General features: G+C 34.8%; 3 protein-coding genes across 8 annotated transcripts; 2 read left to right on the top strand and 1 right to left on the bottom strand.

The window, feature by feature from the left end:
* The first annotated feature begins 2,112 nt into the window (after positions 1 to 2,112).
* Positions 2,113 to 6,861, top strand: LOC7460208 (zinc finger CCCH domain-containing protein 53). 4 transcript variants are annotated; one of them, XM_024596716.2, is made up of 10 exons: positions 2,113 to 2,348; positions 2,998 to 4,301; positions 4,395 to 4,553; positions 4,644 to 4,829; positions 4,916 to 5,010; positions 5,100 to 5,348; positions 5,430 to 5,583; positions 5,760 to 5,981; positions 6,064 to 6,153; positions 6,287 to 6,861. In XM_024596716.2, exons 2-9 carry the CDS (start codon positions 3,316 to 3,318, stop codon positions 6,134 to 6,136), a joined length of 2,124 nt encoding a protein of 707 aa, XP_024452484.2. In that variant the 5' UTR covers positions 2,113 to 2,348; positions 2,998 to 3,315; the 3' UTR covers positions 6,137 to 6,153; positions 6,287 to 6,861. The 4 variants fall into 4 exon arrangements, with proteins under 4 accessions (XP_024452484.2, XP_002303898.4, XP_024452483.2 ...); XM_002303862.4 differs by having other exon boundaries at positions 2,113 to 2,614; positions 4,644 to 4,823; XM_024596715.2 differs by having other exon boundaries at positions 2,113 to 2,614.
* An 8,714-nt stretch (positions 6,862 to 15,575) lies between these two features.
* On the top strand, positions 15,576 to 17,623 carry LOC7462764 (pentatricopeptide repeat-containing protein At1g07740, mitochondrial). The gene has a single exon (XM_002303863.4). It carries the CDS (start codon positions 15,702 to 15,704, stop codon positions 17,091 to 17,093), a length of 1,392 nt encoding a protein of 463 aa, XP_002303899.3. The 5' UTR covers positions 15,576 to 15,701; the 3' UTR covers positions 17,094 to 17,623.
* A 76-nt stretch (positions 17,624 to 17,699) lies between these two features.
* LOC7460210 (calcium-transporting ATPase 4, plasma membrane-type) lies at positions 17,700 to 25,175 on the bottom strand. Of its 3 annotated transcripts, none has more exons than XR_002980949.2 (8): positions 24,731 to 25,174; positions 21,713 to 21,767; positions 19,687 to 21,629; positions 19,447 to 19,605; positions 19,164 to 19,335; positions 18,574 to 18,872; positions 18,050 to 18,492; positions 17,700 to 17,938 (listed from the first exon to the last, which is right to left on the bottom strand). XR_002980949.2 is itself a non-coding variant. In XM_024597559.2 (8 exons), the coding sequence occupies exons 1-8, from the start codon at positions 24,902 to 24,904 to the stop codon at positions 18,178 to 18,180; spliced, it is 2,907 nt and encodes a 968-aa protein (XP_024453327.2). In that variant the 5' UTR covers positions 24,905 to 25,175; the 3' UTR covers positions 17,700 to 18,177. The 3 variants fall into 3 exon arrangements, 2 of the variants coding, with proteins under 2 accessions (XP_024453327.2, XP_024453326.2); XM_024597559.2 differs by having other exon boundaries at positions 17,700 to 18,492; positions 19,687 to 20,349; positions 20,560 to 21,629; positions 24,731 to 25,175; XM_024597558.2 differs by having other exon boundaries at positions 17,700 to 18,492.
* Between the last annotated feature and the right edge of the window lie 131 nt (positions 25,176 to 25,306).

Genomic DNA, 25,306 nt, shown 5'->3' with positions numbered 1-25,306 from the left:
AAAGTTGCAATAAAAGTGACCAAGGTCTGTGCTGTGAATGATAGCAGGTTAGTCGCTTGCTGAAATTGCAATGGAGAGAGAGAGAGAGAGAGAGAGAGAGAGAGAGAGAGGAAAGGTCGAGAGATTCAGTAGTATCATCTATTTATTTCGTGGGGACATGTTAAAAACGACAACTGATGGAAGAGGTGATGGGGCATGCAAGAGCCTCTGCCCCCTCTTCAAATACAGATACAAATACCAAAACCTTTTTCTTATTTTCTGTCATCATAATAATAGTTTATTTTGTATTTTCTTAACATTTTTTTTAATCATTTAAAACATGCATTGTATATTTGATTATCGATGCATATGTCAAGATCTATATTATTATATAGAACACCCTATAAGAATCTTGAAGAGTCTCAGCAAATTAATAGTTATGGTTTTTTTTTTAATTCAAACTAGTTATTCTAAATATTTTCATGACATAGTTTGTTTAGAATTGCGATAATTTTTTATTTTTATAAATTTAAAGATAGTGATTGAACTTAATGCGAGTTTTTTAATTTCGGATTAACTTTCAAACATCACCATTAAATTAAATTAAATCTATATCTATACTATGATCGAAGACAAGTAATCTACGTGAAGATTAAAAATTTATAGGAAGTCTCATATCTCATAACCTAATCAAAGATTTACCTCATTTTTCTAGTCATCATTCAAATCCTTAAAGTAAAATATCTTGAATATGACAATGATTATATTTCAGCATGGTCTAATGATTGCACTAGGGCTTTAAGCAAGAGATGGTGTGATAATTCATACACATGACACGTTGTTGCAAAGCAAGGATTCTTGACGAGGATTCCAAGCCCAATGAAAACAAGTAGCTCAATTAGCTAGATTTGGCAATCCTAGTAGTGGTGCTAGAAAGAGATGAAACTTCCTAATTATTACTACCATTTCATCAATTTATAGATGCTAAGACTTAGTGCGAATCAATTGTTACTGTTATTGTAATGTTTTCATCATTAACTTTTGATTATAATCTCTGCATACTAAACATTTAAATAATTAACTTCAAATAAATTCAACTAATAAGATAATCTTTCCACTTGAAGAGTCACTCTACCATGTCTCCCCCTCTCCTCTATTTCTAGATATTATACAATCATAATCATAATCACCAATGTTTCCATGCATATAAAATATTTTTTTTTCTATTATGTATATGTTTTTTTTTCTTGTATATCTCCCTTCAATATTTTTCTAGCAGAATTTTAGATCCTTGGTGAAGTTTTGTAATAATCAATAAAACTCAATTATTATATATATATAAAAACCCAATTAGATGACTTGCTCATGGAAGGATAAGAGAGAGGGGAGCATATGCTGGTGGGGTGTGACCAAATACCCCTCAAATGATGCATCTAGGGAATGAAGCAAAACAAAGCAAAATTCTCAGGAAGGAAAAGAATAATGATATAATTAAATTGATTGAGTTATATGGAGTTTATATTTTTATTTTTTTAAATATAGTCAAAGCTAGGTTTTATATTGATTGAATTCCAAATCAACATCAGATTAGTGAGTCAAGCTAATTTTGTTGCTTGTTTAATATTGTGATGTAAAGTATTTTTTAAAAATAAATTTTTACTTTAAAATTCATTAAAATATTTTTTTTTTATTTTTAACATTAATTTAATATTTTTAAATAAAACCCATTAAAAAATTAAAATTATTATACCCTCGATTACTCATTTAATAACTCTAAAAACAACTATCATCCTAGGAGAAAAAAAATAAAAAACAAGAAGGGTAAGTAAGAATGATGACTTCACAAGCAGTAGTAATTGATTGAGGAGATGCATTGACTCTACCATCTCCTCTCCAAGAACACACACCCAAAACATATTATGAATCAATCAAAAAGACAATAAAGGCAAAAACAACAGTGGTCACTTTCCAATCACACCACACATGGTGATCATCTCAAAAAGGTCCCACAAAAGATACCCATCAGCGCGTATGATACACAATCTATATCTTCAAGTGGGCAATCAAGAAACCAAAAAAAAAAAAAAACCCCTAAAAAATCTTCTTTAAAAAGAAAAAGAGTTTTGTGTTGTGTCAGGGGTTTAGGGCAAGAACGTGCATTATTTGAAGCACAGATCTGGATCCACTAAAAACACCCAAAAGACCCAACTTCCCACACGAACTCACCCTCCCTTCCCCTCCTACTCCCCCCACCACTCTCTTAATCACTGCCACCCTTACCGGTCCTTGTGTTTATAAACTTCAAAGGAGAGAGATAAGGAAAGAAAGAGACAGAGAGACAGTGTCTAGACAGAGAAATTGCTAGAGAGGTAATTGTAAGATAGTGTTCTACATTGAAAAAAAGAGAGGTTTGACTGTTTATTATTAGCCAGAACCCATAACACCAGCAGTAGCTGCGTCCACTGAAGCAATTGATGGTTTCCCTGCTGCTGCTACTAGCTCCTGCCAACCATCCTAGTAACAAGGCGGTGGTTTGGCTTTTGTAGCAAGTTTGAGAGGGAAAAAGAAAGAAAGAAGGGAACCCATTAGGGAGAGAGGATCACACAGACATAGAGTGTTAAATTATTAGGGACAGGTAAGAAAGAAAAGAGTTAAAATATAGAAAAAGATCCTTCCTTTTCTTTCATGGGCAAGCTGTACTGTCTTGACTATAGCTGAGTCTATCAATATTAATTTGGAAAAGAAAGAATAAGAGTTATGACATCTTCTTGCTAATAGTAATAGGTGCCTGCTAGCTACAACACACTTCTTCTTTTGTGACTGTGTCTTTGGCATTCTTGGTTTTGCTTTATAGAGAAATTCAACTACTAATTATTTTCTTTACTTCCTTTTCTCCTTTCTTTTGCTTTTAACAAAGGCAACTGCCACTGCCATCAACCACACGAGAATACTCTCCTTTTGAAAGCTTTCTTTTTTGTGTCTTCTTTCTCTTTACCTTACTTTTCTTGGGTTTTGCAGGAATGGGGGAAAGAAAATTGCTCTGCTACCACCACCACCACCACCACCACTCTGCTAGCTGCTACTGACACTCTTTCTTTCTAGTTGGTAGGTAGGGTTTGTGGTTGAGAAAGAAGTTTTACTTGTAAAAGAGAGCACACAAAACAAAAACACGAAACTTACTCTCTCACAAATCAAGGAAAAGAGAGAAAACAAGTCTCTATTAGCATAGATAGACAAAGGAACTACTTCTACAACAACAAGGTGTTGTAAGAGAGGTGGGGTTTGGTGTGAAACATAGTACCAAACTCTCTATTCACAACTACTACCACTACTACCATGGATGCTTATGAAGCAACAAGAATAGTTTTCTCAAGAATCCAAAATCTAGACCCAGAAAATGCTTCAAAGATCATGGGTCTTCTTTTGATTCAAGACCATGGTGAAAAGGAAATGATTAGGTTAGCTTTTGGACCAGAAGCACTTGTTCACTCAGTGATCCTTAAAGCCAGGAAAGAACTAGGACTAAGCTCTCCGACAAACCTTTCTACAAGTCCTTCCTCTCCTTCTCATCTTTACTCAAGCAACCCAATAGCCATCTCTAGACAAAATAGTTCTTCAACTTCAAGACTTGGGTTTAATATCCCACCTTCACTTGCTATCCCAAACCCTTCATCAAATAATTCTTCTTCTTGGAGTGACCTTCCAAACCCAGATGACTTGATGATTAGTCCTAATGATAGCTCACTCAATCCTGCTTCAGTGCCTTTCTATGCTAATGGAGTAAGAGGTGGAGAGTCTGATTTGATGGATGAGTTTCAGCTCCAAGACCAGCTTTCATTCTTAAATGATAATTCACAAAATCTCGGTCCAAAAAGTTCAGATCTTTTTTACCCTCAACTTGATGCTCTATCAAGTCCAACTGGTGCTAGTGATTCTATGATGTTTCCTTCTTACTGGGGTGGGTCTGTGCACAGAAGGAGCTGCTCTGTCAGTGATGTTTTGGGGTCTGAGGATCCAAATTCAGGGTTTGGATGGAGACCATGTCTTTACTTTGCTAGAGGGTACTGTAAGAATGGAAGTAATTGTAGGTTTGTTCATGGTGGGCTTGGAGAACTAGATGGTGCAGGTGTTGTCAGTTCACCCAATGGCAACAACAAGATTGATATGATGGACCAGTGCCATGAGTTGCTTAGATCTAAGTCTGCTCACCAGCAAAGGTTAGCTGCTGCTTCTCAGCTCATGAGTGGCTCTGCTGCTTCTTTTCCTTACTCTCCTAAAAGCATGAACTTTCTTCTTCAACAGCAGCAAAATGATAGCCAGAGGTACTAGAGTATTTTCTTTTAAAAAAATTACGTTCATTGTTTTTTGTTTTGTGTAAGTTGTGTGGTGAGCTCCATTTCTTTTTTTCCTTGCAGGGCTGCCGCTACTGCTTTGATGATGGGGGAGGACATGCACAAATTTGGAAGATCTAGGCTTGACAGGAATGATTTGGTTAATCCTGCTTCAAGGCAGATCTACTTGACTTTCCCAGCGGATAGCACTTTTAGAGAGGAAGACGTGTCAAATTATTTCAGGTTAATTTTTTCAACTTGTTTTTGTGCAAGCTGAACTTGGTGAAATCAGAGAAGTTCTTTGCTTAACTATTTTGATTTTGTTGTTTGAAGTATTTATGGGCCAGTGCAAGATGTGAGGATTCCTTATCAGCAGAAGAGGATGTTTGGATTTGTTACCTTTGTTTATCCAGAGACGGTGAAGATAATCTTGGCCAAAGGGAATCCTCATTTTGTTTGTGATGCAAGGGTGCTTGTTAAGCCATACAAAGAGAAAGGCAAAGTCCCAGACAAGTACAGGCATTCTCTCACACTTTCTACTTAACTTCAGATTTCTATAAGCTTTTTTGAAGCTCGTTTTGCTTATTCGAGTCTGTTGTTTGCAGGAAGCAACAGCAGCAACAAGTTGAGAGGGGTGAGTTCTCACCTTGCGGTACTCCTACTGGTCTTGATTCAAGAGATCCCTTTGATCTCCAGCTTGGTAATCATGCAATAACCAAAACAACCAACACTTATGTTTTGTACTTCACATATTGTTACTTAAATCAATTTATCTTTCTTTAATTCTAGGTGCAAGAATGTTTTACAATACTCAAGACATGCTGTGGAGGAGGAAGCTAGAGGAGCAAGCTGATTTGCAGCAAGCCCTTGAGCTTCAAAGTAGAAGATTAATGAGCTTGCAGCTTCTTGATGTCAAGAAACATCATCACAGGGCTCTTTCCAATGGCAGCCCTGTCCCCTCTCCTACTCACTCTCCCAATATTTTCAATCACTCTCTTGCCTTCCCTCCACTCCACAGCAGCACCGAAGTTCCACAGGGTATGGCTGTCTCTTTGTTACTCTACTCTATACAGGTGAAAATTGAGCTTTACAACCTAACTTTGGATTGTTTTGTTTCAGAGAATTGTTCTAGCTCAATGCCAGCCACGTCAGTGACTGCCCCGCCTGAAAAACAGATATCAAATGCTACTTCTGGTAAAGAATATACTAGCAGTGAAGAGAACGGCAGTGGAAAAGAGAGCTCCCATGGTGAAGACAGTGATTTACAAGAAAGGTATAAACCAACCTTTTGGCATTTAGCTATAGACAATAAACTGGCCTAAAATGGTAACCACCATACCTTTGCATCAGATTTGTATCTAATTCCTGTTTTGGTCCATTGGTCTAAATTTCTGGAAACATTCCAATTTAGGTAGATTTTGTATTTCTGAATCTTATTTTTGATGTCAGTTTGGAGCACAACCTCCCTGACAGTCCCTTTGCATCTCCAACAAAAGGCACCGGGGACTATTACTCTGCCTTCATCAATGGACTTACTGAGGCCCGTGAGAAGGATGCTAGCATCCCAACTTCAACTTCTGCTAACAATAATTTGGTCCCCTCAAGTCTAATCTCTCCTAATTCTTCACTGGAAATGGCATCCTTCAAATCCTTCAATTGCCAAATCCCTAGGTAAATTATTCAAATTTACCCTTAAAAAAAATCTTAAAAGACAAGGTGACGAGTTTGTGACAATATTTGGATCTTACTTTAGGTTTTCATCTGGGCATGGAGCAATTGGGATGTATGCCAGCACAGATGGACCTACCTGTCCCGTTGGAATTTAGCTTTGCTATGCTTATAGGTAAACTATTGAAACTTTGGATTCCTTGAAATATTTTCTCTTGCTTGCTTTATATACATACAAAATGTGATGTGTATTCTTAATGGGATTTGGTTGGTTTTGCTTTGGCTTTTTCTGCTGTATAAATTTACAGGAAGATTGAGAAGTGTAACCAAACAAAAACTCACATCAAAGATTATGTAGAGAGATTGAGCCATCGCCACCACTAGCAGTGCTACTAGCTACCTTTACCACCTCTTGCTACCGTCATCATCATCGATACTATACTACTTACTACCATACAAATTGCATACGTGAAAGGCCAGTAGAGGAAGTGGGTCAGCCATTCCTTTCTTTGTTGCACTATTTTCGTCACTCATTTCAGTAGTTGAAGTAAGTTGGACCACAGGTAAAGAAAGCAAAGAAAAAGAAGAGTCACACAATGTGTAGTTGTAAGTTGTAACTTTATGGAACTACAAAATTTCTTTCCCTTCCCTTCCCCCCTTTTTTTCACCACTCCTGTCTTCCCTAGAAGAAACAAAGCCTATATTTAGTGTTAGCTCTTGTGATGTTTTTAGGGTATAATCAAAAATCTTTGTACAGCAGAAAGCTGAACCCCAGAGATCAGAGAATCTATATACTACTTATCTATATCTATGACTATGTGAATGAAAATAGGGCTGACACTGTTCCCCTTCTGGAACTACAGTTCTACGACTTTTCTCTTAACTTTCTCTCCATTTTCATTCCTTCCACAATTAATTCCACTTAAAATGTTATAATCAATTAAAATGTATAATATATTCTCAGTGCTAGTTGGACAAAAAATTAATTTGATTTTTATTTAGAAAAAAGCTTGATTGAAAAATAATAAAATATATCAAAATATTAAAAAAGAAAACCAGCCACTAATTCAGAGGTTCTTCTAGTGAAAAAACAAGTACACATGTAATGAGCAGCTAATTATCCGTAAGGGGAAAACTGGGAGCAAAAAAAAGTGAGGCAAGGATTTAGATTTTGGTTACTCCACCTCACTTTCAAGAACCGCATGGTATTTTCGGATTTCTTTTCAAAAACATTAGCTTAATAAATTAAAAGTTTTGATAGAATGATATTATTTGAAAAATATTTAGTGAAATAGTATTTTTTTACCTTCTCATACTTCTGAAATGTGTTATTTAAAAGTTATTGTTTATGTAGCAATTCTCACGAGTAATTATGAGCAGTCAGATGTGATTCTATTATAACTAAACAAGGATCTGTCCTGGAAAAATTATATAAATGGCCTAGCCGATATATTTATGGATTAATTAAACAAGTCTAGGGTAAGAAGAAGGTATGATGGCTCAAAACGACCATAACTTTTGATTCTATCGTTGGATCGCATTTAAATTTTTACAGGAGTTTTCGAAGATCGTTTTCCTTTAAATAACTATGGAATCACTACTCTTACCATTAGATCTTTAGATTTCAAAATTCTCACTCTAGAGCTTTGATTTTGGCTGTTTTGTGATTTTTCTTGCGAAACGGTCGACCAGTTTAATAAATCAATTGACAGTTTTAACGAATAGATTAAGCATTTAGTCCTAAATTTAAATAAATATCGCGACTTTGAACTACGATATCAATTCAGATTTTGTCATGGTTGAACAATTAATTGATTTCTCAGTTTACAATTGTAACATAAAAAAAAATACTATTTGGCCAAATGTTTCTCCTCTTATATCATTTCACTATCTCCTTGCATTTTACATGCTAATAGCACAATTTAACCGGTATTTTATACCCATTATGTATTCTATATTTAAAGCTAGTGAGTAAAACCTTATACACAGTCTCAAACCCTTTCGACACAGATTGCGGAGGGATTAAAACTTAGCAAAACCCCAAGAAACATCATGATCATAAAGAGAAAAAAAGGGGGAAAAAAGTGGGATTTGAAATCTGAAAAATGGATCTCTCTCCCCCCCTCCCTCTCTCTCCCCCTATCTACTGTCCTTTTTGCCTTATTGCAAGGAGATCGAATTATCATTTGTCACCTTGTTACTACTAATACTACAAATATGTTTCCTGTTATTTATTTATTATCGAAGTATTATCGAAGTGGGGTCTGGCTTTAAGTTTCGCCATCCATGGAGGGGAAAGGAAGAAAAGATAAAGGGAGCCGGAAGGGATAACATCACATGGGATGCTGACGATGCATGTGGATGCTTCCCTTCTTTTATTTTCGTATGTTATTGTGCCAGCTTGTTTGTGGGTCCCCACCACCCCCCATGCCATGTGATGATGATGATGTCTCTCTCTCTCTCTCTCTCTCTCATATACTAGCTAGTATAGCTTACACACCTTCTCAATCCTCTCATGCTCCATCCCGTTTTACTCGTGGTTAAGTTTAAAGCGTAAAAAAGGCTGTAAATCTTTGGGATTAATTCAATTCTATTATATTTGCTACAATATTTTTTCAATACTTTCTTTAATTTTCTTTAAGTTAACTTAGATAACCGAATCACTAAAACCATGATTGAATTAATCAGGTTTTATTAGGTTAATATTTTTTTTTAATTTAACTTGAAATTTAACTTGTGTCAAATTTCAAATTTCAGATTTCATAAATCAACCTGTTTGGTTGAGTTTGAAAATTATAGCTTAAAAAACATGTTATTTTTGTTGCATCTGATATTACGGTGATTCTTAAAAAATTTCATAGAAAAGAAAAAATATATCTAACATAATGTTCTTAAATAGAAAAATGTTTAGTAAGAACCTAACTTGTCAAAAAAATTCTCTCTTAATGGTGGGTTTTAAATCTCATATTCTAGGGTAAAAAAACAAATTCTTAAAACTTTTTTATCTTAATATGAAAAATTTATTTCTGATCAAATTTGAAAGATGTGGTATTGATATTAAAAAAATAATACTGGAATATTCATGATCGCAAGATTAAGCGAATACAATTAACTCATGCTTAGTGGATGGACCTGTTCACCATGCTATAATTTAGGTTCATTCTATGATAAGTTACATACCATAATAAAATAATGCCATCAATAGACCTAGAGATTAAAATTCACATACTACAACACTAAGCTCATGAAAGACTAACTTCATATTGTAGGCTACAAGTACTATCTATGGAAAAAAAAGGAGACAGAAAAAGGAAATAATGGCATGTATCAATCATCATAGCTATAAAAAAAGATTACGGCAATGTTTAAGAAATTGCTGAAAAATAACTTTACTGTTAAAATAAAAAAAGAAAAGAGGGTACAGAGTTCTGCTTCCTTTTTTACTCTCTTATTGCTCGTAGGGCCTCGTTGCTGACAGAAAAGGACGCAGACCATAGATAACAGACATAGATGTAATGAAGGAAAAGCAGAAGTGATATAATAGCCACTCGTATGACAAAAGTGTACTGATTTGCAGGAATCTCTTGGAGTTTGTGTTCACTTGTGTTGTCGTTGTTCTTGTCAATTTTATTTTTACAGTTTCTTTTACTACGTGCATGTGTCTGTGTTTGTATTTTTTTTTACTGGGTATCTGAGTTTGATTCTGCAATAAATGGAGAAAGTGGGATGGAGGCTTTGTTCGTGTGAATTACGTTTCACATCAAAAAAAGATATTTTGTGCTTTTTAACGCAAAAACACAATTTAAACAGTCTTCGAAAGTGAGATAACTTTAATTCACAATTTAAACAATGAATTCTTTTAATATGTTTTCAAATAAATTTTTTAAAAAAAAAACACAAAAAAAAATTACATTACAAGAGCACTGCGTAGCCAAGCAAGCTTGAAGGGAAGCAGGCAGCTTTTATGGATAAAAGACAACCAGTCTTGTTGTTGTTGTTGTTAACAATGGCAGGGATCTGATCCCTTCTGCTCATTGGGCAATGAATTGAACTTGGAGATGGAGATGGAGATGGAAATGGAAATGGATCAGATGGTGTTGTGGATGGTAGATGATCAGACGGTAGATCCATTTTCTTCTCCGGTTTAGTACGAGTTTTTTTTTTTTTAATATTCTTTGTAGTATTTTTTTATATATTTATGTACGTATAAGAACGAGAAATGGATGTGCACAATAAAATATAAAAATATAATAATTTAGTTATAAAAAAATATTATTTTACTAACAAGTTGGGACGGTCGAGAGTTTCAAGTGGTTATATCATCGGATATACACAAAATCTATTTCCCCCTCTTTTTCCCTTGTATTGGGTGAAATTTAAGTTTTTTATTTTTATTTTAAAAATGATAATTTCAGAGCTTTGACCGGGTATATACCTGATGAGGTCAAATTTGGAGAAATTTATATTTTTTATATATCTTATTTTAATTTTCATTTATTTAATTATGTTTGTACGTATTTTAAATATAATATAGTATATTAGGTGTTTTATTTTATATTAACTTTTAAGAATCTTTCATTCTCATATGTCCTTGTATATTCATATTTTCTTCTATATACCTTTTCATAACTTCTTAATTAGACAACAAATGCCCTACAATATATAATAAGAAGATAAATTAATTCTAACGAGTCTAAAAATATAAATTTTTAACTTCAAATCCAAATTTAGAAAAAATTATTATTGTGATAACGGTTGTTTTTCAAAGTGTTTTTTACTCGTAAATATATTAAAATAATATATATTTTATATTTTTAATATAACACATCAAAACAATTTAAAATTATATAAAAAAACTAATTTTTAACAAAACAAATTCACATTTTTATCAAATGCACGGCCAGCACGTTGCTAAACGGGCTAAATGCATGCATGTTAGCCCTAGATAAAACAGGGAAGAACCATGCTCGTTTTGCTACAAGCAGGTCTGTACTAGCTATGACAGATTGATGCTCAATGCTCAGTGAATGGTGGAGGCTGCTCCATTACTATTCGGTGCTGTGGTGTTGTTATGATGAAGTTATATGATTAGGGTTTCTCTAATCATTGACTAGAAACCATAAAAGGATAGCATTGCATAATCTTGGTCAAATTGATGGAGACTTGTATATCAATATACACAGGATGCAATCCACTGACATTAGTTTAATGGAGATATTATAGTTTACGACTCTTTTTCATAATGGGAGGCCACGACCCTTTCTATTTTACTTGAGGTTAAGTGTTTGAAGACAATGTTTGAGACTTTCCCATGGAGGTTTTGTTGAATTTTGCTCCATGATTTGTCTTGAACTTTGAACTTAGTCATTAGACATGTGGGAAAATCTTTTCATGAATCCCTATGGCATTATTGGTGGAGAGTGGAAATTATCAACCCTAGTGGATTCTTGTTTTTTTTTTTTTTTTTTTTTTTTATCTTTACAACAAGTTTTATTATAAAAAATAATAAAAATAGCTTGATGTATAGCATCAATTACCTATACGTGATGGTTGAGCTTCTCGTGATGATGCGAAATAGATCAAACTATAAAATAAAACAAAAAATTCCCATACAATATTTCAAATATATATTTAACAATGCAGTTTAAAGTCTTTTTATTTAAAAAGATATTAAATTAATATTTTATTACATGCTTTTGATTTTATTATATAAAAATCATAAAAAACACACTTTAACAAATATTTAAAAGAGAAAAAAATAATATCAAGCAACATTCAAGTAAAGCTCTTACATCTTATCTTATCTAATCTAATATAAATATTTTTTTATTAAAAATTAATGTATGAAAATAATCTAAATTACATATAAAAAATTATCTTACTAGACTATACATGAGTTCATGATTAGACTGAAGCATTATGAAGTTTTGTAATAAGTAAATAATGAAAGTGAAGTTTGCAATTGATTTTCACCTAATTAAACCACAAGGGGTCATGTCAAGAATTCCTGAAGAAAAAACTCGGTGATAGTGTCTTGTTTGGGTTTGAGGCCCAAATCCAATTCTTGATTAGCCAAAATATTCCATCACTTCAAATAATTGAGATTTTCTTCCTCTCTATTACTAGTGGGATGCCCTGTCATTATCGGTCTCTTCTTCCATTGATAGCTACAAAGTTAGTAATGTGAAAGAAACTTCTTTATTAGTGCCAAAATTTCATGTTATTTTTAATGTATTAATTATGAATTAAGTAATCACCTGTTGGTCATAAGTTCCAGTCATGTATACCTTGATTATAGCATAATCCCATATCAACTTGATGACCATTCTAGCCACACTTCATTAAAGCAATTATATCCATTTTTTTAAAATTTAGACCGACTCCACAAGTTAATCTGTAATTTTAACCGATCTAAAAATAAAATACAATAAAAAATATTAATCATGTTACAAATCTGATCAAAATCCAAGTTAACCTGATTGATTCTATTGATTAGTGATCTACGTCTTGTATTGATCAACCTGAGTTGAGTCTCGAAATTTAATTCTATCTACTAATTAGGCAGCTGGGCAATATACAAAAGCAACAATGATCATACTAGGCTACTAATTAAGTTACTAAAACTATCATTAAGTAGATGACTACGGTGTTTTCTACTGCAGGATAAAATACAAAAAATGTCTTCTTAGTAGCCTTGAAAATCCCAAAATTAATCGAAGTGAACAACTGTTTCCTTCAACCTCCCTTTGTTTCTTCTATTACAGTTCCAATAACCGAGTACCTAGATCATTTCCGACACCATTCTCCACCTTGGAACCTGTCTGCCATACTACCACCATTAGAAACAAATTGTAAAGACAAGACTATAGTGTGCATGTTAGGAAATCAGGCACCTAAACACAGTTTTATGAATTATATTGTTTGATTATGCCTAGGGCACTAACTCCATTGCAGACAAAAAGGCTCTGAGTGATTTGAGCTTAGAAATAAAAGACTTATATATATATATATACTGAGAGAATATTTTCATTTGTGGTTAATGATAAATATTTCAAAGATATATTCAATCAAAACAATTCACTACAATTTATAAATATAAAAATTCTATATTTATTTATATTTTTTGATTTTCTAACAGTTAAATAAGAGAGAGATTTCTACACGAATAGAAATCGATCTTTGCATGGTTTCACTATCATATGTTGATGAGATATGTATTATGTAACGATTAAATACATGAAAATAACTTATAATACTTATCAAAAATTGTGATCAAATATAGAACAGATTGATTCATTTTAACTTGGGGGAAAAAACTTGGAATCATAGTCGACAAGATTTATAATTTCGTCATAATGAAAAAAACATACATCAAGTATTAGTGTCACTGCTTTGCCCGTCGAGTTTTCTACAGGCAGCCCAACCGAGTACCTGGGCCTAACATTGGGGTTACAACAACGTTGAGCCAAGTGTAGTTGGGCCTATTGGGATTCGAACATTCTCAGGTAAGCATGACGAGATCCTATAAAGGCAACTTGAGGTTTGTTTTTAAGTTTCAACTTGCCTTTTGAAAAAAATAATAATATATAAATGTTCATAAGAGGCAGTCTAAGTCTAAACCGCCTTCTCTCGACTTGGGGGCACCAATAACCTTAGGTTGCGTCATCCGATATTCTACATTTCGTGAACAAGTCTGATAGGGAACTTAACATCACAAGAAGCTACAATTTTCTATGCTCAAATTCAAAAGTATAGATTAATCAAAATTTTCTATCAGCTACATTATTGATGAGATTGCTGATTTCCCCCTCCATATATTGCCAGAGGGATCCCCTGTCATTGTCCCTCTCTTCTTTGATTAGCTACAAAGCTGACACCATGAAAGAAACTTGTTCTATAACGCCAAAATTCCTCTTCCTCTTCTTCGATCTTATTTCTTTTATGTTTATATTATGAAGTAATGATCATGTGTGGCACATAAGTTCCTATCATATGTGATTTACATGGATAAAAAGCTTTGTTAACTATTTGACACTATTTAATTTAATTATGTCATATATAGTATCATAAATAACCTTTTTGAATGAATGAAACTCGAGTTAATAAATAATATTTAGTTTTTTTTTTTTATTTATGCACACATGCATAGCATATGTTATTTATATATATATAACATGGAATTTTATATTATTTCGTTATATATTGTTTATACGATTCTAATATAGTAGTTATAATAATTATAATATATGAGTGGTTTGAGACTCGAAACTGAAACTAGAATTGAGAGAGAATTTCTATGTTAAAGAATGTATAGATAAAAAAATCCCTTCCCAATTCGTGCTTAGATGAGATTTTTACTTCTATAGGAGTATATAGTGATCACTATACGGATATGGAACATAGAAAAAGACAATCTAGATCAACCATTCTTCTCACAATCCTCTAGACCAAAACCCAGCACTTGAGCTTTTGTATCATACACAAACTTTTGCTCCATTTGCTGATAAGCACCAATTATGGTATTGGAATCATCAGAAAGCATTGACAAGCAGAAAAGAATTTTGCCCTCAAACTCACGAAACATGAAGACAGCTTCAGGTTTAACATCAAGGCCAGCATTCTCGAAATGGAAAGTAACAACAGGAAGGTTCTCGCAATGGCCATCATCCGATAGTTCTTCACAGCAAAGATCCTTGTGCAGCTTGTGAATGATACGTCTCTTCAGGTTTTGATTGCTTGACAAATGATCTGCCAAAGCTGTGTGTAGTGTATCAAAAATAGGCTTGACAAGCAATGTTGCCAGGGTACCACAGTCTATGACACATCCACCTCCACCATCTTTTTCAATGGCAAGATCAGATGTTGAGCTTGACCCCATTAACATTTATGCCTAGCAAATTCACATAATAAGCTGACGAGGGCTTGGCGTGCATAATCTTTGTACGTAGTTTGTGAATTTCTATGGTTTCACTGCGTGCTTGTCAAACCTTAAATAGGTGCTGTGTGTGGTGTTTGCTTTGATGCAGGAAGAGAACTTTCCATCACTGATCATATTTCACATTACACAGCGGGAATTATTCTACCTTCCACAACTCTTTCTGTCATTAATATCACTGTAGAAAAGAAAAGAAAAAACTATTTTAAAGGTTTATTCTTTATAAGAAAACTAGTACATGCATGAATCTGGGAGGACTTAATCAACGAGTTTAATTTATTACTATTAAGATTTCCCTTTCTTTCGACTTCTGTTCCCATCGTTTATGGTGCCAAATATTGCTATTAAAATTCATTAATCTCATGTTTAATTTAATTATTACTGTTCATTTCTCTCTCTCTTTGTATACATACACACACAATCGAACAAGATTTCAGGGGAGAGAATAGCATAGTGTTAGACGATGAATTGATTCTATAAAAATGAAAAAGAAATGTAATTTAAAATTTCGGAATAATATAGGACGAAAGTTTTTTCTTTCAAATTTTATATGTAATAAAGGAAACACTAATTTGCAAACAATTTTTTTTTTATTTTGATACGTTAATATAAAAAAAAAAAAATTAATAAAAAAATATTTTACAAAATAATTATTATCACACTGCGGAATAAACACACCCTGTCTTCCATCAGAAAAACAGAACAGGAATTGCAGTTTTAGAATCAATGGAAAAAAGGGCCAAGAAAACAACTCTTTGTCCTGATGGATTTTGATCCAACTAAAAGCAATGATCCTCTCAAACCCAACCAAAACCCACCATTTCTGGCGTCACACTTTTTTTCAACAGTACAGAACTCTCCCCTTCAACAAACCCAAAGCCAAACCAAGACATCGAAGAAAGGGTCACAAAACAAGCTCGAGAAATCGCAATGATGCACCATTTGTGAACCATGTGAAAGAAGCACGAGACCCAGTTGAGGCTTTAACTCTATTTCATGAGTATCTCCAAAGGGGGTTTAAGCCTGACTACCCTTCATACGCTGCTCTCTTATACAAACTCGCACGTTGCCAGGATTTTGGCGCTGTTGAGGAAGTTCTTCGTTATGTAGAAGATAAGAATGTTCATTGTCAAGAAACCATTTTCATTGCTTTGTTTCAACATTACGGAAAAGCCCAATTGGTCCATAAGGCTGTTGAGCTTTTTAATAGAATGACCCGGTTTAACTGTGTCCGTACATCTCAGTCTTTGAATAGTCTGCTTAATGTTCTTGTTGATAATGGTTGGTTTCTTGAGGCCAATGAGTTGTTTGATAAGGGTTATGAAATGGGGTTCCGTTTGAATTCCGTTGCTTTTAATGTAATGATTAAAGGGTGGCTCAAGAAGGGGGAGTGGGAGCAAGCGAGCAAGGTGTTTGATGAAATGCTTGAGAGGAAAGTGGAACCGAGTGTTGTGACGTATAATAGTCTTATTGGGTATTTGTGTAGAAATGGTGAGTTGGATAAAGCAAAGGGTTTGTTAGAGGATATGATTAAGAAAGGAAAACGTCCCAATGCGATTACATTTGCTTTGTTAATGGAAGGTTCGTGCTTGATAGGTGAGCATAATGAGGCTAAAAAGATGATGTTTGATATGGAATATAGAGGGTGTAAACCTACAGTTGTGAATTTTGGTGTTTTGATGAGTGATCTTGGGAAGAGAGGGAAGATTGACGAAGCAAAATCTGTGCTTCATGAAATGAAGAAGAGGCATATGAAGCCGGATGTTGTCACTTACAATATATTGATCAATTATCTTTGTAAGGAGGGTAGAGCGGCTGATGCTTATGAAGTTTTGTTTGAAATGCAAGTTGGAGGTTGTGAAGCCAATGCTGCTACTTACAGAATGCTGGTTGATGGGTTTTGCCGGGTTGGGGACTTTGAGGGAGGTCTAAAGGTTCTGAATGCAATGTTGACAAGTGGGCATTTTCCACGTGTTGAAACATTCCGTTCTTTGGTTGTTGGCCTTGTGAAGTCTGGAAACCTTGATGGTGCTTGCTTTGTTCTGGAGGAGATGGAGAAGAGACAGATGATGTTCTGTCCAGATGATTGGGAAGCCCTTGTCATGGAATCTTGTCGTGGAGATGAAAATGGAAGTGTAGGTGAACATGTAAATGAACTGGTCTTGGCCATGGAAGCGTAATTAGGGGATAAAAAACTTAGTTTAACACTCTTGGGACTTTTATCTAGCGTCACATTTTCTGTGAAGACATAGTTTCAACTACAAACCAGTGTTTAGGTATGTTCACTGATTGGGTTTGCAAGTCTGATGAGTAAGGGGAAAGAATGCAGGATTTTACATCAATGGCAAGACAAAGTTATGTCCAGAGACTAGACACATATTGGTTGGGTTCTTATTCCAACACAGACAGGGCTGGCACTTCCCCAATCTTTATAAATGTTTTGTGAGCTACTTGATGTCTGATAAAATGTTTGAAGAGAACGAGACACAGAGACGCATAGAGAGATGATACAATTAATTGGAGAGTTTGTAACTTCTGTTGATTGATCATTATCGAAACCTAATCTTCAATTATTCAGCAGTGTATGGGAAAAATACCATCCATGAAGTTCTACAGCTGCATGGTTCCATTTTTACTGGAGACATGATAGCACGTTGTCATGTAACATGGTGCTGCAGTCAATAAATTACTCTTCTTTTCCCCATCTGTATTTAGATGCTAGTTACTGTCTGTTCCAAACTTCCTTTCTCAACTGAACAACATGATTTCAGCAAGTAATCAAATGGTTCAAGAAAAAATAATAATAATAATAATAATAAAGGGTTCAAATCCTTCAGTTTTTGTATTGCAGATTTATTGTTTTCTCATCCGTCTATAAATGACACGATTTTGATAAAATGAAACTCACAATGATCTTTCATGAATCAAACTTGCAGTGTTTGTAAACAAATCCCTCAAGTTTCCTACTCCAAACATACAATTTTTTGCCGTATCTGCCATGATCTCAGCAGGCAATCTAAGCAAACTGCAATACAACAAAGATTGAGGTATTGGAAAAATGTTGGATTGGTGTTTGTCATTTCATTTACAGGACCTTGCTTCAAATAATAGAAGGAAATATGTGTTTAAGCTATACCTGCAAAGTGCAAATAAGACCAAGCGTCATCAATATTATATACAGCTTGGTTTTGGCTGCTGATTTCATTTCATGCTGCCTACAGAATTCTGCTTTAGACCCTTCATGAGTTTATCCATCATATATTCTCAGGCCATATCTGGACCACTAGGAAGAGGCTCATAACCGTCGTGATGCTTGGCAGTGTTGTCATCTTTGTTTGTTCCAACAGGAATGCACTTCAGGATGACAGAAATGACTAAACTTGCAGCTCCGATTAAGACACTGGCCAACCATAATTCCCACCTTAGTGGCACAGTATTAGCATATGTGCCCAAGAATTCAACTATTACAATCTGGAAAGTAACTGTGGAGAACATGACAGCCAAGAAAATCCAGCTACTAAAGATGCCTTTGAACACATTTATCTTCTCCATATCTCGGCTGTTTATTTCATTGAACACCTGAACATATGTTGAATATTTAGTGATAAACTTCTACGAGATGTTGTAGTGCTGAAGAAATTGAAGATCAAAGTATGGTACCTGGCAAAGCACAAAGGTATTAAATATGAAAGTATTCAGGATTTTAGTATCATCTGAATCAGAAAGCTTCAGTAGATGTTTCCCATCAAGCTGGAGGATGACAAGGACACTTATTTGATAGATGCTTTGTCCAATGATATTCCTCCACATTGTCTTGGTGATTATGTTTACATTCCTACCAATTGGAGGTCTTTTCATCAGTCCATCATGAGGAGGTTCTGTAGCCAATGCCAACGCACCAAGAGTGTCCATGATCAAGTTCACCCAAAGCAGCTGAACAGTGGTCAATGGCTCATCGCCTGCAAATTATTTCACCATTTTTAGTCATGTATCTAGAAGTGCACATGTTCAAAATCCAACAAAAATCAGTCAAAAGACATTATCCAGTTATAGTTCTGCAAAACAAGCGTCCTGGAAAGGAGAATTTAGAGACAATCTTATCCTTCAACAATTTTGAATGAACTGACTGCTCTAGATTCTCAATGCTGCATCCTTTTGATTAAAAGTTAACAGTTTGTTATTTCACCAAGCACTGGTCCTTAAGGCCTAACATTTAGAACTTAAGAAGTTAGGGATGCAAAGGAACTAGCCAGAGATGCACGCAGAAATGAAATTTATCATGAGAGCAGCAACATTGACTGTTAACTGGAACTGAACAAACTTCTGAATGTTAATATAAACTGATCGACCCCATCTTGCAACATTCACTATAGTTTTAAAGTTGTCATCCATTACAATAACATCAGCACTTTCTTTTGCAACCTGCAGGAAATAGGAGAAAAATGCTGAGTTACTGCCTAATAGAAGTACCTAAAACAGACATCAAAGGGAATGAGAAAGGGAAAATCCAGGAGGGCCAGGACATTAACAAACCTCTGTTCCTGCTATGCCCATAGCAAGTCCGATATCTGCCTCGGCCAAGGCTGGAGCATCATTAGTACCATCTCCAGTCACTGCCACAACTTCCTTAAATACACTCCTCAATTGAGTCACCAATTTATGCTTGTCCGAAGGTGATGATCGGGCCATAACCTGCATTACCGATTAAACATTTTAGAAAGTTTTACACTTGATTAAGAGTAAGTTATTGAAGCTTTGAAGAAGTTTCAAGACCTGAAGATTTGGTATTATCTCCTCCAACTCCTGAGGACTCTTACAACGGAAATCTGCCCCTTCAATTACCAGGCCATAATCTGTCAAGATGCCACATTCCCTAGCTATGGCTTTTGCAGTGTTGATATTGTCACCAGTGACCATACGCACAGTAATTCCAGCATCTAAACAAGTCTTAACAGCTTCCTTCACCTCAGGGCGTATAGGATCCTTAATTCCAACGACAGCGATTAATGTATAGTTATTGTCAGGCATGCTATTTGCACCAGAAGTATTCTCCATATCCTTGAAAGCCAAGCATAGAGTTCGTAGAGCTTCACAGGCAAAACCATTTATGACATCTGTGATTTTCTGTCTTTGCTTTTCAGATAGCGGCACAGCTTTTCCATCAGCAGTTAACATCTTGTCACACATTTTCAAAATTATTTCTGATGCACCTTTGCAGAATGCTCGAAACCCACCGTTGTTAGGAAGAGAAACAAGCACAGACATCTTCTTCTTTTCTGAGTTGAAAGGCTCAACTTTCACTATCTCAGATTCGTTATGATATGTTTTAAACTCGCCTCCTAAAATTAATCCAAACTCTAATATTGCTGTCTCCGTCGGCGTCCCCAAAATGTTATCCCTTCCATCTTTTCCCTTGGTTACCTCTGATCCTGTGTTCTGAAATATAGATTGCAAAAGGATTCCATGCACATTTTCTGAGAAAGAGGACATTAATAAATCTTTATTGCTATTAGTTTGTATTGATTTTGTTTCTTCACAGATCCATATTTTGTTCACCACCATATGATTTGTAGTCAATGTTCCAGTTTTATCTGTGCAAATGCAACAAACAGAACCCATTGTTTCACATGCGGAAAGATGCCTCACCAGTGCTCTATCGTGCATTAGTTTCTTCATTGCAAATGCAAGACTAAGTGTCACTGCTAATGGAAGCCCTTCAGGAACTGCAACAACAATTATGGTTACAGAAATCGAAAAGAAATTTAGAAGCTTCAAAGCATCACTACTAGACCATTTTGTGATCTCATGGTGGTCTGCCTTCACCAATAGAAACCGTACCAGCAGAACCAAAAAAGTTATCACAGCAAAAGCCAAACCAATTTTCCCAATAATAGTTGCAACTCCATTAAGCTTCACCTGTAATGGTGTCTCATCTTGATCCACTTCGCTCAGATGAACCATCAACGTACCCCATTCAGTCCTCATACCGACTGCTGTCACCAGCATTTTACCAGACCCATCCTGTATTTTGGTACCTGATAGAAGAAAGGGCCTCTTTTTATTTATGTCCACTAGCTCACTCTCTCCTGACAAGCTGGATTCATCAACTGATAAGCTGTGGCCTGATATAAGAATGCCATCTGCAGGAACCAGATCTCCAATTGATAGATGAACAACATCTCCAACCACCAAATCGAAGATAGAAACCTTCTGTCTGATCCCTTCTCTGGTAACCTGAACAATAACATTCTTCTTCTCCTTGTCCAGGACCTTGAATTGCAAGGCCTGCTTGTAGTCAGTGATTGCAGTGACCATCACTACTAGCAAAATGCATATTACTATTCCCACCCCATCATACATTCCATTCGGCCAACCGTCAGTTGCAATACCAACACCAATGGAGACCACAGCACACACCATCAGAATAACTAACGTCAAATCATGCAAAGCATCCCATACAAACATCCAAAAAGATCTGGCAGGTTTCTCAGCATATCGGTTGAAGCCGTATATATTTTGCCTAAGAGATATATCACTCGAGACAACCCCATCATTCAAGGAAGCAGATACTTCTCTGGCCAATCCCTCAACTCCTCCATGAGATTCCAAGTCATTGATATCATGGGACCGAGCGAGCGCTGCTAGTTCATCCGGTCCAATGCCAAAACCAGTTTGCCTGACATTGTCTGAGAGCTTGTGCTCAACTACTTTAGCAGCTGTATCAGATAAAATCATATGATTCAGAAAGAAAACAGAATTGGAATAAATAAAATGTTACTGCATCTAATAAAGATTATACCCTCGATGAAATGCAATGCTGCCTTGTTGACATAAAGAGCTATCCGTATCTTTTCCTGGCCAAACATTCAAGGATGCTTGTTAATTCAAGGAACTGTAAGATAAAGAGACAAACAGAAGTGCCAACACTCTTTCTTCTACAGTGGCACAAATCTAACTACTAGTCCAAGATCAACCAACAATAGATGAAAGAACAAGATAACTTTACAAACTACCAGTTTTCGCAGAATTTCTTGGTATTGTGTGCCTTCAAAGCTAGCAATGGTTTCTGTAACAACTCGGACACAGAGTTAAACCCTTGGCCGCCAGTCTCACTAACCTATCAAACAATATTTTTGTGGATGGATGTCATTATTTTTGAAGAACTAGTCATCCAGTACTCCTGCTTCTGTATGTTTTCAAAGGAGCTAGGAGCTGTCTTGTCTCAACAAAAACCAAGTTTATATCAGTTTAGTCATGCACTGATGATATCTACGTGTGTGGGATGAAAAGGGACGACTCCACTCTCCATCATAGTTTTAATAACCTGACATGGAAGTTGAGCTGATTTTTTTTTATAAAAAAAAATATCAGAACTATATATTTTTTATTTTTTTAAATTGGTACTTGGATTTTGACTAAATGATCTACCGGTCAATCTAGATTTATAATGGAGTCAATCAAGTTTTTTTTTTTTTTCAATCTAGACTAATCAAGCTCCGGATCAGTTAGGTCGATAAGTAAAACTAGTCTAAGTTTTAAAAATATTTTCTATATTATTGTTTTTTATTTCAACAAGAAATCTTTATTTTTAAAAAGTCAACGGAATGATATCTTGAACAATTTTAGATTAATTAGGTTAACATGGATTTTTAACTAGATAAATTGATTGATTTTTTGTTTTTTTTTAACTCAAATCAATTTAATTAAACCCTAGATATTAATTGAGTTTCAAATTAACTTATCTGTCTAGATTTTAAAACAATGCTGTTCATTATCTGAAGTACAGAAAGGTATATATGTTAATAATAAAGAAAAGCTAATTTCATTTTTGTGACCACAAAAAAGCATATTCAAGTAATAAAAGATATATATATATATATATATATATATATATATATATATATATATATATATATTCAAGTTGCTAAGCGCATCCAGTTTGGCTAAGAAACAAATGGAGGTGTACGCGTTGCCTAATATTCTTCCTTCTGATCGAGGACAAGCTGTCATTAATTTTGAACATGACATTTGCCCTCATTTCAACGTCAGAGACCAAACGGGGATATTGCATGGTTAGCACTAGCTAGGGTTAAGTTTCCAAGAAAGCTAAGAATATCGTTGGTTTACTCTTCCAATCTCTTAAAAGAATATTCACCTGCCTTCTTTATCAGCTATTTAAAACAGATTATACTAATTAATAGAGGAAATTAAAGAATACCCTCGTTCTCATCTCATCTTCTTAGAACAGGTTAGTAGCTAATTAACCTGTGAAAAGGATACATATTCAAATTAAGCTCTGAAACTTTAGCAAGCAGTTAACTCCAGAAATGTTGGTGTCATGAGAGGGAGGTTCCCTAAGATCCATATGACTTTTACAGTGATTGACGCGGAGAAAGCTATGAAGTTGTGTTTGACACATGTCTGATCAACTCTAAGACTAGATAAAAATACAATCAAAGTTGTACAAGTCTACAGTTTTATTCGGCAAAAGTCTCATCAAATATGAAAAGAGACATTCGTAAATAACTAGGAAACAACCAATTAGGAAAAATAATAAAATTCAAATCTGAAATTAAAGAAAAAGTCTAAAAAATAGTTTGAAATTTCCAAGGCAAATTTGATAGCATTGGGAGTGCAATTTGGTGAATCAGAGCAGCGGATAAATTTGTAACATCTGTAAAGGCTCAGCTCAAGTTCAATTTTGTACACTAGTAAAATTCAAACCAACCCAGTAATCAGATCAAAATTCATGGCTATTTTGAATCGGTTGTTCATATGAACAATTTCTTACCGTTTCTGTTTATATCATAGTTCCGGGGTGTAATTGTTACACATCCCTAACAAGAATGCTGAAGTCATATCTGATCAAATGAATAGATTGAGAAATGTTCGTCCAAATTTCCAAACCCCCACCCCACCGTTAAAAGGTTTGAACGCGGACTTTCCAGCGATAACAGTCATAGCGTCCCCTAGGGTTCGTTAATGCTAATTGACGACTATATAACAACTACCAGTCCGTGATAAGAAATCAAAGCTTTCAATGCATGAATATGTCAACAAAGGCATTCCCTCTTGTAAGCACCGTGCCATTAAAGGAAAAGAAATATCGGCGAAGGGTCACTTTTTCTTAGTGAACATATACTAGTCAACCAACAAAAAGCTCGAACCCAAAACTTCCATGACTTTTTCAGAAATGATCTCGAGGTAAGCAAGGGACACATCTCTGTGTGTGTTGAATAATATTCTTGCTTTCAATGATGCTGATTTTACAGAAATTGTTTTTTGGATTGTTTGCGAGTTGATATACCTCAAGGTTTATAATAAAACTAGCACGATATTCATCTTCTTCTATAAAATTTATTCACTATTTACAGTAACATATAGGAACATTTTGTCATGCATCAATCAGACTCAATTTCTTTTCATTCGAATGTTAATTAAAAAGACTTGAACCCTAAAAGATTTGCGAAATCTTCTTATATGTCTAGCTCTTAATAGGGAATAAACCCTATTAAGATGAAGGCCGAGGGTTTAAACCCAAGAATTTAATAATAAGAGTGGTAAAAACACGTACTATAAATAATTAATTAATGTTGAATAATTAATTTGTGTGAATTAGGTTAATGTCAATAAAAATGTGCTACAAGTCAACACTCAACCGTCATTTTGTTAACAACAACTTAATTTATGATAGTAACATTAACGTCTTCAAAAAAAAAATCAAACTCATAAAATAATATTTAAAAAGGAAAAAGAAAAACACGAAGAATTAAGATCACAAAAACTTGAACAGCGGGGCACTATAAAGTTTTCTGACCTGGAGATTTTTACGTTTCCTTTCAGCTTCAGCTCTTTTGGCAAGATCAGCAACCATTCGAAACCTCCGGCGAGGATTCCTGACGACTGAAACTGCAGATCTCCATCTTCTTAAAGCTTGTTCGGAGGGTCTCTTTGCATCAACTACAAAGTTTTCTTTCAAGTATTGCTCCATGTAAAGCCGGTCAAATCCAACGATCACAGAGAATAAAATGATGCATGTATCAAGAAATGAAAATCTGGAGCTAGCTAGGTGATATATTCTTGTTGAGAAAAGATTCAATCGTAGCCGTGAAGGGCGGGCGCAGGAACCAGGAGAAAAAGAGAGAGACTGAACAAGAGTACTGCCATAAACATATGGGCTTGAATATATTGTTAAAGACCAGTTGTAAAAATGGACTTGGTTTGGTTTCTATAAAATTTCAGAAGAAGAAGATTTTTCCAAGTAATTTAATAGGAAATGGAAATATATATGACAATATGTATACCAATATTATGATTGAATTCATGGGATAATTAAAGGTATAACATGTGATAAAGTTTCAAATTAACAAAGACAATTATGCATTCTTCTATC

Source organism: Populus trichocarpa, chromosome 3 (genome assembly GCF_000002775.5).
Source record: "Populus trichocarpa isolate Nisqually-1 chromosome 3, P.trichocarpa_v4.1, whole genome shotgun sequence".
NCBI lineage: Eukaryota > Viridiplantae > Streptophyta > Magnoliopsida > Malpighiales > Salicaceae > Populus > Populus trichocarpa.
This window is presented reverse-complemented; position numbering and strand designations above follow the sequence as displayed.